The sequence below is a fragment of the Aquarana catesbeiana genome, linkage group LG05, assembly GCF_042186555.1.
Source record: "Aquarana catesbeiana isolate 2022-GZ linkage group LG05, ASM4218655v1, whole genome shotgun sequence".
NCBI lineage: Eukaryota > Metazoa > Chordata > Amphibia > Anura > Ranidae > Aquarana > Aquarana catesbeiana.
Genome location: NC_133328.1, coordinates 175,906,160 through 175,925,601, shown reverse-complemented (window position 1 = coordinate 175,925,601; position 19,442 = coordinate 175,906,160). Strand labels below are relative to the sequence as shown.

At 42.3% G+C, this 19,442-nt stretch overlaps 1 protein-coding gene across 1 annotated transcript in view; it reads left to right on the top strand.

The window, feature by feature from the left end:
* The window catches only part of LOC141145971 (transmembrane channel-like protein 2), a 257,035-nt gene that overhangs the window by 184,270 nt on the left and 53,323 nt on the right, over nucleotides 1-19,442 (top strand). The window contains exon 12 of the mRNA XM_073632759.1: nucleotides 16,568-16,696. Within this exon, the coding sequence (XP_073488860.1) occupies nucleotides 16,568-16,696 (129 nt within the window). The remainder of the gene's footprint in view (nucleotides 1-16,567; nucleotides 16,697-19,442) is intronic.

The following is a 19,442-nucleotide window of genomic DNA, read 5'->3' as shown; positions in this document are numbered from 1 at the left end:
TCAGATACAGTTGGGGTTTTCCAACATCATTAATCGTGCAAAAAGACGGAAGAACAGTAATGCCCCGTACACACGGTCGGATTTTCCGATGGACAATGTCCGATCGGAGCGTGTTGTCGGAAATTCCGAGTGTGTGTGGGCGCCATCGGACATTTTCCATCGGATTTTCCGACACACAAAGTTGGACAGCAGGAGATAAAATTTTTCGACAACAAAATCCGATCGCGTCAATTCCGACCGTGTGTGGCCTGTTCCGACGCACAAAGTGCCACGCATGCTCAGAAGAAATTCCGACACGGGACAGCTCGTTCTGGTAAACTTAGCGTTCGCAATGGATACAGCACTTTCGTCACGCTGCAATGTTAAAAATGGTTTAATACAGCGCACTCTCTTCTTTATAATGTGACAAGAATTAAGTCGTTTTGCTGCTCATATTCACACACACTTCTCACAAAGTTTTATTTGTGTTTTTTTAGTGGGATTCCCTCAATATATTGTTATTAGTTGTCACATCTGACAGTTTTATTTATTTATTTATTTTTTTTGGATTTTCAGCCTTTTTTTTTCTTTAATGTTTGGATTTTTTCCAAGGCTGATCTTTGCTCAATGTTATTTTTATTTTTACTCCAGAATATTTTTGTGTGTGTTTTGTGTGTCAAGTTACCCCAACACCATTGATATCTTTTATTATTTAATCTCCAGGAGATTGTTTGGTGTTGGTGTCCCTTGTTCATTTCACATTGTATATTTGAAATGTACCTGAATCCTCACAAACCAACTGTCCTTTTTGAAGTAAAACACATAGAGTATAATTCAAAACAAAAATCCTTTATTAAGGGATCAGAACCAAAGAAAGAGGAAGGCAACACTGGATCAACATGAGAAATTAGCGAAGCCTGGGACCCCCACGGCAGACATCAATTCTTCAACATCAAAATTGGTGGCCTGAGGAGTCCATATGTAAGGGAGGGCAGTCTGGTCCAGAAGTCCCAGAGATCCGGATAGCAGCAGATGACATCTGTGTCTCCAGGCTGTGGTACCACAAGAGGCTGCATCTTTTGGCCAACCAGACTGAACCCAGGGCAATCACTGTCTGGTCTTCCTTCCACGCTTCCTTCCGGGCTGTGGCTGTGCAGTTGGAGATGTGGCAGGAGGAGGAGTAGGACCCGGAGGAGGAGGAGGAGGAGGACTGGGAGGACCTGGAGGAGGACTGGGAGGACCTGGAGGAGAGGGAGGAGGAGGAGGAGGACCTGCAGGAGGAGGAGGAGGACCATCCCAAAGCTGTGTGTGAGGTGTAATTTGGCCCCTCATACCTTTCTCCAGAGCCTCTGATATGAGGGCCTCACACATGGCTTTTTGGCCCTCCTCCATCCTCTGCATTTTATATGCTATGAATGCAGCAATGTTCTCCTGCCTGGTGTGGGGTGCTCCCAGGACCTCTGTAGCCCTCCAAAAGAATGCTATAGCCGCCTCCTCTAGGGCACTCGTCCTACTGCCACTTTCTGTTTTCAGGTGTAGGGGAGGGACCTTGATATCAGCCAGCCGGCTCGGCCCGGCCACTTCCTGGCTGAGACTTCCCTGTGTATGAAAAAGGGACATGGTTGTAATGTTTTGCATCATCAATCACAATCCTAAATTAGTACTCCCAACTAACATCTAGTTAACATCATTGATTGGACAAGCAGAAATATTTAGAGGAATGCTATACCTGGCTCAATCTGGGCTCCTCCACATGTGGCCTGGAAGGCCCAGGTTGGGCATCAGAAGCCTCAGCCGGGGGGGAAGGAAGCGTGGAAGGAAGACTGGAGAGGGATGGCCTGGGTTCAGTCTGGCCTGCCAGAAAATGCAGCCTGTCGTAGTACAACATCCTGGGGACATAGATGTCATCTGCTGCTCCGGATCTCTGGGAATCCAGGACTTTCTTGTGCTCCCTTAGATATGTGCTCCTCAGGCCACCAATGAAAATCTTTAAATAAGTGATGTCTGCCGTGGGGATCACCTGCTTCACAATTTCACACAATTGCTCCAGTGCTGCCTTCCTCTTTGCTTGGTTCTTGAAATGGGGGTGGGTAATCTCCCACAGACAGGGCAGCTCACTTAGCATATCTATGAATACTGACATGAAGTCATTATCTTTCATTAAGATATCCATGTTCACTGCAAGACACAACACAAGACAAAGCCTAATGTCAGACAAAACTCTCCTAATCTTGTTACAATATAGGCCTCAATCTAGAAGCAGTATAGGCACAAGTTTGGCTCTTACCTTCGTTCTTACGATCGGCGCGTCCAATGCTCCTTCCTCCGCTCACAGATTGTACGTAATACGCACGCGTGTTACGCTTTATACACACTGCGCATGCGTGTAACTCCGCCCGCCCCTGACGTTCTTTCTAGTCTATTCCCCGCCCCTTTTCATTCGGCGCAGTGGGTGAAGAGCACATGGCGGAGTTACAGCAGATGCGTGCTAATTCGAACAACGAGGAGGAGGAGGAGGAAAGCCCGGATCCAGGCACGTCCCGATCCAGAAGGAGACGTTTTAAGGCCACAAATATGTCGTTTGGGGAGATGTTGGAGATGGTCGACATCATGAAGAAGTCCGACTATGACGGAAAATATGGGCCTTACCCCAACCCCAACATCAGAAAGGCCAAGATCATGGCGAAAGTGGTCAGGAGTCTTGAGCGGAATTTCGGGGTACGAAGGTCTAAAGATCAGCTCAGGAAGCGGTGGTCGGACCTGGAGTTGAGAGAGCCAGAGCAGTACCGAAAGATCCGGAGAGTGCTGTAAAAAAGTAAGTAGTTGTGCTGTGTTCCTATTCTTTCTGTCTTTATTCCGTTCGTTCTGCTCCATATGCTTTTAGTAATTGTAACGTTTCAAAAGGTCAACTTTAATGTTCATGGGCCCATTATTCGTTCGTATCAAACATTTTTCTTTCGGCCTCTAGAACACCATTGCATTTTCACACATTTTTGGGGGCCTACTTGGATGCCAAATATTTGTTTGTGTAGATGGGTTTGTTACTAGAATGAAATGCAAACTAGATTGTGTGTAAGGAGAGGACACTGAGCAGCTGTTTTCACATCTGGACACTGGAGCACTAGTGTGGGACCCCAGAACACCCTTTTTATTAGGGGGGCCACACAGGTGCTCCAGTGTATACTATAGGGGGGGCTACATCTGTGAAGCTTGTACCAAACAGGTAAAGTATTGCAGCTTGACAAAGGGCAATAAAAAATATACATCTTGGAACTCGGCTAAAATAGATAATTGTACCCCACTTCCAAGCAATGTTTCCTATTTCTAGTTCTGCCATCAAATATCTGTGTGCTAATTATACCATTTTTGTTTTACATAGGGGAGAAAAGACTCAGAGGACACCCCTCATCCCAGGAGACCAGAGCCCCCCCCCTCTGGAAGAAGGGGAAATACCAACCCAAGAAGAAGAGCAGGAGGAAGAAGAAGATGTGGTGGAGATTGGCACCACAACAGGTGAGTGTCTGCGACCACAGACTCAGGTAAAAGAGATGGATGGTGGCAGATTTTTGAGACCTTTTTTTTTGTTCTTTATCTCTTTTTAGGTGATCGTGATCCAGAACGCTTTACATCTGAAAGTGCCCAGATACTCATCGGGGAGATCATGGGGTGTAATCTCCAATTGCAAAACATCCAGCAACAAATCACTGATGTTATTAAAAAAAATAATAACATCATTGATGTTTTGAGGCGAATTTAAACCCCACAAAATCACCTGTTTTATGTAACTAAAATTTTTACAATGTTTAGAAAAGCCAAATTTGGAGGATGCACACAGTGTGCCAACATGTGCTATCTGCCATCACGGGAGATCAATGGACGCATTTTGGGGGTGCAACCCCTTCCTCAATTATAAAGTCGCATTGAGGAAGGGCTTGCTCCCCCAAAACACGTCCCTTGATCCCCCCTGATGGCAGATAGCACATGTTGACATTCTGAACTTGGTGTGCATCTTCCAAATTTGGCTTTTCCAGGGGTGATTTCCCCCCATCTGAACGCTATATCAAACACAGTTCCTAAATACTCATGTCTGATATAGCCTTCAGGTTTTACCATATGTGAACTTTGTAAGTTCAAGTTTTTTGGCTTTCTTGTTGGTTTTACACAGGCCTGTTTTATCTGAAATGGATATTTCAATTTTTGATAATGCTACTGCAAACATTGTTATACAACAAACATGTTGGTTTGTTTTAAAAACCTTGCGGAAATGCACATGTGATTGTGCAGCTATAAAAAAGTGCCTTACTCAAGAATGGTGGATTATTGTCTCAACACTACAACACTTTTGGGGTGATGTAATTGCTGTTTTATGCACAAATGGGGGTTATTTCCTAAGGGCAATTACACTTTGCACTACAAGTGCAGGTTCAGTGCAGTTGCAAGTGCACTTGTAGTGAAATGTGTTTTGGCATTTAGGAAGTACCAGCCAACACTATTTTTTATAAGGTTACCCAATCACGACATTTTCTGCACTCAAAACATTTCTGTCAGGGTCAGCTAAAACAAACACAAGCAGTAAGTGTCCACCAAGAATTTCTTTTGTTTGTTTTTTATTTGAAAAAGGTGTCACAGATTCTCTGGCATATTGATAGCCCCCCTACCCGCAAAGAACTCCAGGTGGCGTAACCGGACATCACGGGCATTCAGGGAGGGCAAGCCAGGATGGCCATTTTCAAGCGCCGTCAGTGTTGATGGATTTGGGATTCCGGCCTCAGGCCCAACTGAGCCAGCATAGTTGGCTGAATGTTTTCTTAAAAAATTATGGAGAACACAGCAGGCAAGTATTATATGGTTCAGTTTATACTCCGCCATATGGATGGGTGTCAGAAATAATCGGAACCGGCTGGCCAGGATTCCAAATGTGTTCTCCACCACTCTTCAGGCTCTGGCCAGCCGGTAATTAAAAACCCTCTGTTCCGGGGTGAGGGTCCTCATCGGGAATGGCCGCATCAGGTGGTCCCCCAGCGCAAATGCTTCATCAGCAACGAACACAAATGGGAGACCTTCAACATTGTCCTCTGGAGGTGGCAAGTCCAAGCTGCCATTCTGGAGACGCCTGTAGAACTCCGTCTGGGCGATCACTCCACCATCGGACATCCGGCCATTCTTCCCCACGTCCACATACAAGAAGTCGTAATTAGCCGACACCACCACCAACATCACTATACTATTAAACCCCTTGTAATTATAATAGTACGACCCCGAGGTTGGGTGGTGGGACGATGTGGACGTGTTTCCCTTCAATTGCCCCTCCGCAGTTAGGAAAGTCCCACCGCTGGGCAAAGTGGGAGGCCACAGTCTGCCATTCCTGTGGCGTGGAAGGAAACTGTTGAGGAAAAAACAATAAACATTACTATTTTTTCACAGAAACATGGCAAGCAGATTATACACAAACATTATGGGGCAACCTCCAGATAGCATTTAATAAGGGGAATTTAACAAGGCCAAAGTATAAGGTACACCTATCATATTCCCCCTCCCCCCCTCTCATGGGCCATTTCTAACATTATAGGGGGGGGGGAACTCTTGGACAGGTAACCCTCTTCACTTCATTTTGAGATGAATGCCTAAATACAGGGTATTACTTGGAACAGCCCCTCCTTAGTTACACTATTAGCAGACCACTGGACAGGTAAGAAGTGTCTGAATACAAAGATATAAATACACATTGTACACATTTGAGGACATTTGGACATTCTGCTATTACCTATCAAGATAATAATAGGATACAAAAACTTTAAACAGTTCCATTGGAAAGTATACAGGCAGGCCCTTGCACTACATGCTTTGGGGAATTCATCCATAAATCTGACCAGTAAAGAGATGGGTATAGTGTGTATGGGTTTGGCAAAGTCAGCAGATAGATGATTGAGGATAGAGAATTGGGATCAGCTGACTTAGCAGTTGGGGGAGGGAGGGTTACCAAAAATTTGTGGACACCACAAAAAAAGCCTCTGGCACTCTGCCTGAATTTAAAGCTAAAATAACATTAACAAACATTTTAGGGGGTGTTTGGGGTAAAGCACTACTATGGAGCTGATAAAATACATTGTTAAGTGACTACATGAGGTGAATATAGGGCAGGAGACACCATGCTGGAGAGGTTATTGAAGGGCAAATAAGTATGAAGGACCTAAAATAATAATTACATAAAAATCCAGCATGCATGAGGACAAAGGGGACATTCACAGCATATTCCAATCATGGTAATTAGGGAATGAGGAAAGAAATACAAGATATTAGCAAACATTCAATACAATAAAATATGATATAAAAGGATAAAAATCTTACCTTCATATACTCCTTCTGCAGGACCTGGATGATGGTAGAACAGGTCTCTGGGATGATGATACCCAGAGCCTGGGGGGAGATGCCTGTCGAGAACTTCAAGTCCTGCAGACTTCTCCCTGTGGCCAAATACCGCAAGGTAGCGACCAACCTCTGCTCCGGAGTGATGGCTTGCCTCATGCAGGTATCCTGCCTGCTGATATAGGGGGTCAGCGAAGCCAACAGACGGTGAAACACGGGGTCCGTCATCCGGAGAAAGTTCCTGAAATCATCAGGATTATTCTCACGGATCTCACGGAGCAAAGGCATATGACAGAACTGGTCACGCTGAAGCAACCAATTCTTGGTCCATGAACTCCTCCCCACCCTGTTCATGGACTGGACTTGTGTCAAGGTCAGGACCCCAACACCAAGCCCCCGCAGAGCACGAACTCTACGAGGAGTACGCATACGAAACATGGCTAGAAAACGGTCGGCTGCTCAGAACGAAGTAACAGAACACACTGAAGAACAGCAAGGCCTGTGAAGAGCGACCTGAAAACCAGTAACGAACGAACAAGAATACAGTGACAAAAGTCACGCGGAACTTGCTTGCACGCACTGAAGAGCAGATACAAACCCACAAGCACAAACTGAACGGCAGAAAACGATCTGAAAGCCACGAGTCTGAAAAAGCGCGAATCGTCTCTCACCAAACTTTTACTAACACGAGATTAGCAAAAGGAGCCCAAAGGGTGCCGCGCTTGGTTCTGAACCGGCCTTTTCTAGTCTCGTCGTACGTGGTGTACGTGACCGCGTGGTTGTCAATCGGAAATTCCGACAACTTTGTGCGACCGTGTGTAGGCAAAACAAGTTTGAGCCAACATCCGTCGGAAAAAATCCGAGGATTTTGTTGTCGGAATGTCCGAACAAAGTCCGACCGTGTGTACGGGGCATTAGACTGAAGTTTTTGGAAGACTTACAGGACTTTTGCAAAAATCTGGACATTTTAGTCCCAAATATCCCTAGATAGAGGGGAAAAATATCAAATACAGTGATTGAAGGGTACTATTGCAAAGTTTGAAAATAGGACTTTCTTATTTTTAGGTGAGGTAAGAGACTTATTTTGCAGGAGAATAATTTACATGCAGAAGACAAGTTTAAACACTGAAGCAAGAGCCCGTATTAGACCACTATAAATGACAGGAATACATTTTATATCACATAATGTCAAAGGCCTTAACTCCCCAGTTAAGAGACATAAAATTTTAAAAGAACTTCAGCAGTACTGGGCAGACATGGTGTTCCTGCAGGAGACCCATTTGGTTCATGAGTCAGGCATTAAACTTTTTTCTTAAGATTTTCCGACCTGGTTATATGGTGATTCGTCAACCAGGAGGGCCAAGGGGGTGGCTATTGGGTTCTCAAGAATGAATAGGTTCTTGTTGATGGATAGAATGACAGACCCTGACGGTCGCTATCTCTTTCTGAAGGGTAGTATGGGCGGTAAGACGTTTACATTTGCAAACGTCTATTGCCCTAACAAAAATACGATCGGATTTTTAAAACAGGTACTGAGTAAGCTGATGGACTATAAGACAGGAGAGGTTATTCTAGCAGGGAATTTCAACTTTTGTCTGAACCCCTCTCTGGATAGTACGTCTCGTGCGCAGGGGATGAGTAAAGTTTCACTAAATATGATCAGGCGTAGACTGCATCAATGTCAAATTATGGATGTGTGGAGGGTACAACACGCAAAAATATGCGATTATACTTTTTTCTCACCTGTGCATGGGACGTACTCTAGGCTGGACTTTATAATGGTAGACCATAGTCTACTAGACCTAGTAGGTGAAACTAAGAAATAACATTATCCGATCATTCCCCGGTCTCAATGAGGCTGAGAATGCCGGGGACTCAGAGATTACCGTATACATGGCATTTGAAAGAAAACCTTCTAAAAGATGATAAAATAGTAGAAACAGTACAGAAAGAAATAGAATTTTATTTTTCGGTTAACGATACAGGGGAGGTATCAGAATCCACCTTTTGGGAGGCTCATAAAGCCTATATTAGGGGAGTCCTTATATCTATCGGCTCTGGAATAAAAAAAGAGAGAATAAGAAAACGGAAATCCCTCTTTGAGGAAATTCATAGATTAGAGCAAGATCATAAAAAGGCTAAGAGTCACCATCAGGACCTCTTTCATAAATTAATAAATAAGAGAGAAGAATTGAAGGATATAATGGAAAAAGAATCTAGAAGGATATTTAACAGCTCACCCAGAGACAGGTACCTTTGGGGGAATAAGACAAGTAAGCACCTAGCTAGGATGTTGAGAAAAAAGAGAGAAATTAACTTCATTGAAAAAATTCAAAATAAGAAGGGGGAAGCGGTCCACACCTCTAAAGAGATAGCGGAAGAATTTAGAAATTACTATAAAGCCTTATACTCAGTAAGACAGAAGAGTCAAGGCGAACAAGAAAGCATGGACAAAGTTGAAGAATTTTTAAATACAGCAGGACTACCGCGCCTGTCCGAGAAAGATAGAGAAGACTTGGATAGACCTATTACAGAGGAGGAAATATATTTAGCGTTAAAAGAATCTGCCCCCGGAAAAAGCCCGGGCCCCGACGGTTATACAATTTATTATCTTAAAAGATTCAAGGAGATTTTAGTTCCGAAGCTATGCCAGAATTGGAATGGTTTAGGTCTGAATTGTGAAATGAGAGGGGAAGCATTGTCTGCAGCAATAACAGTTATATTAAAGGAGGGCAAAAATAGGACGCTTTGCTCTAGCTAAAGGCCAATAGCCCTATTAAATGCAGACACTAAACTTTATGCAAAAGTCTTGGGAATGAGATTGAAGGAAAGGATGACCGCCCTAGTGCACCCAGACCAGGTTGGTTCCATACCAGGAAGGAAAGGGCGAGACAACGGAGTGCGGTCGTTGCTTCTCCTTGAGGCTATTAAGTCAAGTGGGTCCCCAGGTCTATTCCTGTCGATGGATGCCGAAAAAGCATTTGACAGGGTAGACCGAGGGTTCATGATGAAAACATTGGAAGTCATGGGGATAGGCCCAAGAATGATCCAATGGATTAAAGTATTATATAACCATCCTCCAGCGACGGTTAAGGCGAATGGGGTTTTTTCTTCGCAGTTTACAATGGAAAACGGAACCAGACAAGGGTGTCCGTTGTCGCCCCTTTTGTTTGTAATAACCTTAGAGCCCCTCCTTGCTTCAATCCGAAACAATTTAGATGTTAGTGGGATTAAGATAGGTGTAGAGGAGCACAAATTTGTGGCGTTTGCCGACAACGTGCTCTTCTTTCTCACTAATCCTCCAATTACAATTCCAAACTTGCTGAGGTTGTTGAGAAGATATGGTGATTTTTCAAACTTTAAAATTAACCTCAGCAAGTCAGAGGCCCTAAGTATAAATATAACTAAGTCGGAAGAAGCTAAACTCTTTAAAGAATTTAATTTCCCTTTGAGAAAGGATATAAAATATCTTGGGGTTAGACTGTCAGACTCTCCGAGGAAAATATATTTAATAAATTACATCCCTCTGTTAGAAGAAATTAAGAAGGAAGCCAAAAAAATATCAATGCGCCCTCTCTCATGGATTGGGCGAATTATACAGTGAAAATGGTGCTAGCTCCAAAAATTATATATAAGTTTCAAATGCTGCCAATATCTCTCCCACAATCATATTTTAGAGCTTTAAGAGGCCTGATATTTAAATTTATTTGGTGTAATAAAAAAACGCGAATAGCATATTCGGTGTTGAATAGGGGAAAAAAACAGGGTGGCCTAGCGATCCCGGACTTTAAAAAGTATTTTATTGCAGTGGCCCTGTCTAGGGTGGTGGAATGGGCAAAAGAATCTAAAGAAAAGAGATGGGTCAGTATAGAAAACACCATGAGCAATACACAGTTAAGTCACATAATATGGAATCCCCCACAATATAGATCACTGGGACCACATACGCACGAGTTAACAGGGAGCACATTATTAATATGGGATAGGATTCACAAACAAAACAATTGGGAGTATAACTCACCTCTGATTTACTTAAAGGATAATGAGTTTTTTGAGCCAGGGATGAGGGTGGTGGGTGGGAATTGGATTAAAAGGGGAAGTGCACAATTGAAAGACATAACTAAGAAAGGTAAAATAAACACTTATCAAGAATTAAAACAAGACACGGAGTTAATGATGATTGATACATGGCGGTTTATACAGCTGACCCACTTTGTTGAAAAATTTCCACAGCCCATTAGAGATGTAGAAGATCTAAGGCCGTTGGAGCAACTGTGCATGAGAGAAAACTAAAAAAAGAATATATAGCGAATATATAGAATACAAATGATTAGAGAGGAGCTGGATGCCCCGCCATATATCAATAAATGAGAAGAGGAATTGGGTTCACAATGTAATAAACATACATTAGAAAAAAAATTTAAGTTGACACATTGTTCTGCGGTAGATACAAAAACGTCTGAGACTAATTATAAGTGCCTGGTTAGGTGGTATGCTACACCTGACAAGGTTAGCAAAGTCCAACCGGAAAAATCTGCGGAGTGTTGGAGAGGGTGCAAAGTACCGGGAACAATGGCCCACATATGGTGGGAATGCTCCATCATTAAGGAATTCTGGAAGGAAGTTTTACAAATTATAAAGTATGTCACTAACAAAGAGATCCCGGAAGACCCGTGGATATGTTTGTTCCACGGGACAGACAGTTCAATTAGACAATATAAAACATCTATTATTCCCATCTTGTTAAATGCTGCGAAAGGGCAAATACCGAAAAAATGGCAGGAAGTGGAGAGCCCAAAAATTAGGGATTGGATTTTCTGTGTCAACAAAATTTATAATTTAGAGAGTCTTGACGATAAGGGAATTGAACGGGATGAAGGGATAGAACGTAATGATAAATGGTACATGTGGCTTGAGTTTAAAAAAACGTGGAAATATGTTGAAGAGATCACTAGATAATGGGATAGGGGACAAGGATGGGAAATATAATAATAATTATAATTATAAATAGTTTAAACATCTTCCTTTAGCGTTTTCTGCAAAAATAGGGGTAAGGAGGGGGAGGTGGGCTTTTAAAGGAAATTGATGAGAATATCAGTAGAAAGCAATCATTTATTGTGCTCTCTTTGTTGTATAATGGTGTATATTTTGATAAAATAAAATAAAGAATTAAAAAAAAAAGAAAAATTGGTCAACCGAAGCACCATGCAAAAACCTCTTGGCTAGTTTTCCATTTTGCAGTGAACGGTTGTTTGGGGACGATCTGGATAAATACATCCAAAGAATTTCTAATGGAAAAAGTTCCCTTTTACCAGTTAAGAAGAGGCTTAAGCATTTTTCTTTTAAACAAGCTTCTTCTCCAGTGCCAAGAGCATTAGCCTCCAGGTTGGATTCTCAACCTAGAGTAATCTTCCTTAAAACCATCAAGGAGATTGGAGTACTTGGTTTTGATCATAGATACAGCTCAGAAGAAGGTGTTTTTGCGCCAGGCAAAGATCAGTTCCATAAGGGAACTGATTTAGGTGGTCAAAGCAAAGGAGAATCCTTCTATTTGACTTTGCATGAGATTGTTGGGAAAGATGGTTGCTTCATTCGAGGATGTTCCTTATGCTCAGTTACATTCGAGACTGCTGCAAAACAGTATCCTATCAACTTGGAACAAGAAGGTCCAAACTCTAGACTTCCCAATGCGTTTATCCCCAAAAGTGCGTCAAAGCCTCAGTTGGTGGTTGATGGCAGTTGGCAGTCCTAAAAGAAGCGTCTGTCCAAGGAAGATGGTCCAAATCAGAAATGACCTTGTCCAGCAATAATCTAGAGATTTGGGCAGCTCGTCTGGCCCTGAAAGCCTGGACGCTCAGATTACGGAATTGTCCTGTCCGGATCCAATCCAAAAATGCCACAGCCGTGGCCTATATCAATCACCAAGGGGGCACGAGATGTTTTGTGAGAGGTGAATCATACCCTATCTTGGGCAGAAAACAACATTCCTTGCCTCGGCAGTCTTCATTCCAGGAATAGAGAATTGGCAGGCGGACTACTTGAGTCGCCAGCAGTTGTTCCTGGGAAAATGGTCTCTTCACCCCGACATCTTTCTATCAATATGTCAAAGATGTGGAATTCTGGACGTGGATCTGTTTGCGTCCAGGATCAACAACTTTGTGTCAAAGACAAAGGATCCACTAGCATGCGGAACAGATGCCTTGGTTTTTCCGTGGGATTCGTTTTCACTGATTTTTGCATTCCCTCCTGTTCTGTTGCTTCCGTGATCTCTTCGCAGGATCAAGCAGGAAGGGAAGGCGGTGATTCTTGTGGCCAAGGAGATCTTGGTATGCAGAGATCGTAAAGATGGCGGTAGGGGACCTATGGACCCTACCATCATGGCCAGACCTTCTCTTGCAAGGACCGGTAATCCATCCTACCTTACAAACGCTAAATTTAACGGTTTGGCTATTGAGACCCACATTTTGAGGAAGCGTGGGCTGTCAGGTTTAGTTTTAGTTTAGTTTCTACTTTGGTTAATGCTAGGAAGCCGGCCTCCAGGGTTATATATTATAGAGTCTGGAAGGCCTATGTCTCCTGGTGTGAATCCAAGGGTTGGCACCCCAGGAAATATGTCATAGGTAGGATCCTTGAATTTCTACAGATGGGATTAGAAATGAAGCTGGCCTTGAGTACTATCAAAGGCCAGGTGTCGGCCTTATCGGTATTATTTCAACGACCACTTGCTTTGCACTCTCTAGTTTGTAGCTTTATTCAGGGGGTAACGCGGATTAATCCTCCGGTTAGGTCACCCCTGAACCCTTGGGATTTAGTTCTGTCAGTGTTATAAAAACAGCCTTTTGAGCCAATACGACATATTCCCTTGGTCCTTTTGACAAGGAAATTTGTTTTTCTGGTTGCCATATCTTCTGCAAGAAGGGTATCAGAGTTGGCTGCTCTTTCTTGTAAAGAGCCATATTTGATTATTCACAAGGATACGGTTGTATTACGTCCTCATCCTAATTTCCTACCGAAGGTAGTGTCAGGTTTTCATTTAAACCAGGATATTGTTCTGCCTTCATTTTTTTCCAGAGCCTCGTTCTATGGAAGAAAGGTCACTACATTCTCTTGATGTGGCGAGAGCAGTCAAGGTCTACTTGAAGGCGACTGCTCAGATTCTTAAAACAGATGTTTTGTTTGTGTTGCCAGAAGGTCCTAAGAGAGGACAGGCAGCATCAAAATCTACTATTCCTAAATGGATTTGTCAAGTAATTGTCCAAACTTATGGTTTAAAGAGAAAAATTCCACATTTTCATATTAAAGTGCACTCCACCAGGGCTGTTAATACTTCCTGGGCAGTGCATCACCAAGCCTCCATGGCTCAAATCTGCAAGGCCGCAACTTGGTTTTCAGTCCATACATTTACCAGATTCTATCAAGTAGATGTAAAAGGTCATGAGGATATCGCCTTTGGGCGCAGTGTACTGCAGGCAGCAGCATAAGTCCTCTAGTCTCTTGGTGCCCTACTTTTGTTGTGTCTCCCTCCCTTCATTTGGCATTGCTATGGGACACCCCACATAGTAACTACTATGGCTCTGTGTCCCATGATGTACAATAAGAAAATAGGATTTTTAAAATAGCTTACCTGTAAAATCCTTTTCTTTGAAATACATCACAGGACACAGTGGTCCCTACTTTCTTTTTGGTATACACGTGTATTGCTTTGCTACAAAAACTGAAGTACTCCCAGTAGTGGGAGGGGTCATATAGGGAGTGGACTTCTTGTCTTAGGGTGTGCCAGAGTCCATCACCCGAAGGTGGCCTATAACCCACATTGTAACTACTATGGCTCTGTGTCCCGTGATGTACTTCAAAGAAAAGGATTTTACAGGTAAGCTGTTTTAAAAATCCTATTATCCAGTTCCTTTAAAGCAGAATATACAGGCTAGTGCTTGTGCTGTGCAATTTGCCCCTCTCTATGCTATAAAATACCTGGTTGATCCTGCCTGTTCCTGTGTCCCTCTTTGTGTGCTGACCACAGTAATCATGGCTGCTGATCCATGATAGCGTGGGCAGTTTACGTGCCTCCGTCATCCTGCAGTCTCTCCCTCTCCCCCTTCCTCCCTACCTGTCAGCTCAGGAGTCTGTGTGTGTGTGAGTCACCCCTCCCACCGCTATCCCACTGTGGCTGTAAAATCACTAATTACAAATTCTGGAATCCCCTGTGTTACAGAAAGATATACTGCACAGTGTCTATTTTTTAAAAATGATGCAGCAAAATATCTTATTTCAGAGCACCACTGTGCGCTCATGTGGCCTCCTGCCGCTCTCCTCCTCTCCTCCCAGCTGACATCAGAGGGGAATCTCAGTCCCTCCCACTGTAGTCCCTGGATCAGGAAAGGAGAGCGCCGGGAGGTCACGTGACCACATAGCGGCGCTGTAAAATAAGGTATTTAGGAATGATTTTTATTTTTATTTTTTGTGATTAGTGACTTTACAACCGCTTTAAAGACCTGCAGTGCAAGGATTGCCCTACTTCTGTTTCATTTATACTTTGGATCTGTGCTTCCATACCTCTCCTCCTGTATATTTCCCATTTTCATTCAGAGTTCCTCACACCTTAGCTTTAGTTTCTTCTTTAACATATTGTCCCTTTTGCTCATTCATTTAAGCTTTTCAAATTCTGCAGTTTGCCTTTAAGTAACCTGTCTTTTTGTACACATACAATTCACGTGTTTCATGCTGCATATTACTCTTATTGCAATTGATGGTTTTTAGTGCAGATTCAGTTGTAGGAGCATTTTTACTGCACTTTCTGTTTATCTCTTTTATTCATCCACAACCTTGCCTTTAATATATTCAGGTTAAGCACATCATCTGGACAAGCATCAAGTGCAGTAACAAATGTCTCAAAGCTTTTAGGGAGACCAGTAGCAGGCATTCTCCCAATTCGAAAGTGCATATTAAATAGTCCTGCATGTGCTGGCCTTTCATCGGTTTAGTCTGGTATAGCTTTCTAATGAAGTACCATTTCTTGCTAAGATTAGCCCTCTGGTGTTGCCATATTAAGTCAATGATGTCACGAGTAGTGCCGTCCATTTTTGTACGTGTAGATGCAGGGTGGCAATTCCCTGTCCAAAGTTTATTGGGCAACAGTGGTCAGGAGTGACAGCTTCCTTTTGGGTTTGGTCAGTACCGATTTTCAGACCAAATCCAAGTTCATCCTTAGTCAAGGTGTTGGCTGAGACCTTCTTTTATTGGAAACAGCAGGAACACACAAGATTACAGAGAAAAGAACAGAAAAACACACGATAAAAATTATAGTTTCACTAGAGGGAATAATACATTCTGGAAGCTTTAAACATACGGTAACACACTACTACCTAGTGGCAGAACAATATAATCACATAATCACAGTATAATATATGAGAACCGTTGTTGCAACTATGACAAAATAAACAGTATTCTAACATGGCTATAGAAAGTAGCAGGAACTGAGGGTTCCTAAAGGGATTTTTCATGTGTCCATTTGTTTTTTTGTGCATTGTGCTTAGTTCTTAGTTAATACAGGAGGTAAAAAACAGAACAGTGTTTTTTCTTTTGCAATTAGTATTGGCAATAATACACATGGGAAGGACATGAGAGGTGTTGAATTCTTGCATTTCACATCCTCCGGCATTTGTGAAATTATCTGGCTCCTCTATGTGATCTGAGTCAACATACGTACATCTGTCAGATACTGTACAAATTTCATTATGTAATGTGTGAGGAATATTCAAATGCATTAGTCAGAACTAATATTTGGCCAGATGTGTAAACTGATTCAGAAATTTTACAGACAAGACATATTGTTATTAAACCTTACTCATTATTCTGTAACTGATCACAGTATTATGATACTATGACTACAAGAATTTAAAAAAGCAGGCCCTTCAACAGTAGTGCTATGTATGCCAGACACAATGACCAATCATAAGTGCTATGCATTGCTAGAGGTCCTGATTTCTTTTTTTTCTATATTTCTGGAACTCTGTAATTGAATGGTTGAAAAATCAATACTAATAGAATATAATTCTATCCATCCTATATGCATGTAGTAAATGAGGTCCTCAGACAAAATGAAAGACAACCCCATGTGGCTCCTGAGCCCCAAAGAGACACCCTTGATTTACATATTCTCTGAAGTTATACCACATCAATCACTAGATTTTTCATTTCTTTCCACTTTTTGTATTCTGTTTAGGAGTTTGTAAGGCTGACGGTGTCAGACATACTAGTAACATATGTCACCATCCTAGTTGGAGATTTCCTACGTGCCTGCTTTGTTAGATTTATGAACTACTGCTGGTGCTGGGACTTGGAAGCTGGGTTTGTAAGTTTAATTCTATTTCTTAAAATTAACCTTTTATTTTTGTTGTCTACTTCTGTCTTTTGTAAACTTGATACACATGTCTAGTCATTAATAATAAACAAATGAAATATATCAGATCTCTAATTAGATGCATTAATAATAAAAAGTGAATGTATGTCTATTTTGTTCAGGCATTATAGTAGCAGTAAAGTAATGTACACATGGTGGTCCTACCCACTGGTGATGTACAGTTACTTGAACTGGTCATTTTTGCAAAGTGCAATATGTTAACATCAGTGTCTTTGAGATGATGTGTGTATATTTAAACCTGCTAGGTGAATTTGCAATGTAAATCTACTGCCATGAACTTTAATCAGCATAATAAACATCTAAAGACAAACAGCATGAACATCTATACTGTATTAGTAAGACCCCTTTCACACTGTGCCACCACCAGTGTCAACGGTAAAGCGGCGCTATTTTTAGCGCCGCTTTACAGTCGTTTTAGCGGCGCTATTCGGCTGCTAGTGGGGCAGTTTTAACCCCCCACTAGCGGCCGAAAAGGGATTAAACCCGCCCGCAAAACGCCGCCAGATCGGTGTTATCGCAGCACTGCCCCAATGATTTCAATGGGGAGCAGCGGTGGAGGAGCAGTGAGTTCACCGCTCCTTCACCACTCCAAAGAAGCTGCTGGCAGGACTTTTTCTGATGCCCTGCCAGCGCACTGCTCCAGTGTGAAAGCCCTCTGACGCCCTGCCAGCGCACTGCTCCAGTGTGAAAGATTTCACACTGGAGTGAATGGAGCAGGGTGGTTTGCAGGCGCTATTTTTAACGCTATAGCGCCTGCAAAACGCTCCAGTGTGAAAGGGGTCTATAGGAAAAAACACAAGCTGTATGAAGGCTTATTATATAGATTTGTCTTTGAATAAAACATTTCTTTTTTAACATATACCATAAATATTTACCCCTTTGGACTTTACAATATTTTATAGTGTTACAACTTGGAAATTAAAAATATGTAATTGGGATACTTTCTACATGATTTTCCAAATCATGTAAGCAGCAAGGATGGGAAGTGTTATCATAATGGAAGATTTTAATTATCCAGACACAGACTGGGTGGAGGGCACCACACATTCGTCTAAGGCTTGCTATTTCCTAAATGTCTTGCAGGACAATTTCATGGGTCAGATGGTAGACGGACCAACTATAAACAAAGCGTTACTAGATCTACTGATTACTAACAATACAGACCTGATCACGGATGTGGAAATACGGGGCAATTTAGGAAACAGCTATCACAGGCCAATTGGCTTCAGTATAAATCACATAAATAGGAAACATAAGGGGAATACAAAGACTGAATTTCAAAAGAGCTAACTTCCCTAATCTACGAACCTTGCTAGAAGATATAAATTGGGATAAAATCTTAGTAACAAAAAACATGGAGGAGAGATGGGTTTGCTTTAAGAGCATATTAAATAAGGGCATTAGCCAGTGCATCCCATTGGGAAATACTTTTAAAAGAGTGAACAAAAGTCCTGGATGGCTTAACTCCAATGTAAAAATACATATAAAAGCAAAGGAGAAGGCCTTCAAAAAGTACAAGGCTAAAAGGATCATCATCAACATTCAGACTTTACAAAGAATGCAACAACAAATGTAAGGGTGCAATTAGGGCGGCTAAGATAGAACACAAAAGACACATAGCGGAGGAGAGCAAAAAAAAAATGCCAAGAAAATCTTTAGGTATATAAACAGTAAAAAAGGGAGGACAGACCATAAAGGCCCCATAAAGAATGAGGAAGGACATCTGGTTACAAAGGACTGGGAGATGGCAGAGGTATTGAACTGATTCTTCTTCTCAGTCTTCACAAGGGAATCGGGGACTTCAGTAACCAAAACTGCAGTGTTTATCCTCATGACGCATCACAAGAAGCACCCTCTTGGCTAACAGAGGACAGAATTAGAAATAGACTTGGGAAACTTAACATTAATAAATCACTGGGATCAGATGGCTTGCACCTGAGGGTACTTAGGGAACTCAAGTAATTGCCAGACCATTGTTCCCAATTTTTTCTGATAGTCTACTGACTGGAATGGTACCAGCTGATTGGAGAAAAGCCAATGTAACACCAATATTTAAAAAAGGGCCAAAATACATCCCTGGGAATTACAGACCAGTTAGCCTTACATCAATAGTATGCAAGCTCTTGGAGGGGATGATAAGGGACTATATACAGGATTTTAGTTATGAAAACGGCATCATTAGCATTAATCAGCATGGATTCATAAAGAATCATTCTTGCCAAACCAATCTATTAACCTTCTATGAGGAAGTGAGCTGCCATCTAGATAAAGGAAGGCCCGTAGACGTGGTGTATCTGGATTTTGCAAAAGCATTTGACACAGTTCACCATAAACGTTTACTGTACAAAGTAAGGTCCATTGGCGTGGACCATAGGGTGAGTACATGGATTGAAAACTGGCTACAAGGGCAAGTTCAGAGGGTGGTGATAAATGGGGAGTACTTGGAATTGTCAGGGGTGGGAAGTGGGGTACCCCAAGTGGTGTATTTTGGTTTTGTTCTGCCCTAGACAAGACTAAATTTCGGCACCCCATTTAAATTTTCCCCACCCCATTGTCCTGTTTAAGATCCACCCCTTCATCTGGAAACCCCAACACTTCCTCTTTAGGCCCCACCTCTTCCTATTAGCGCTCCACCTTAAGAGATGGTCAGAGACTGCAGACATGATTCAGGAGAGGG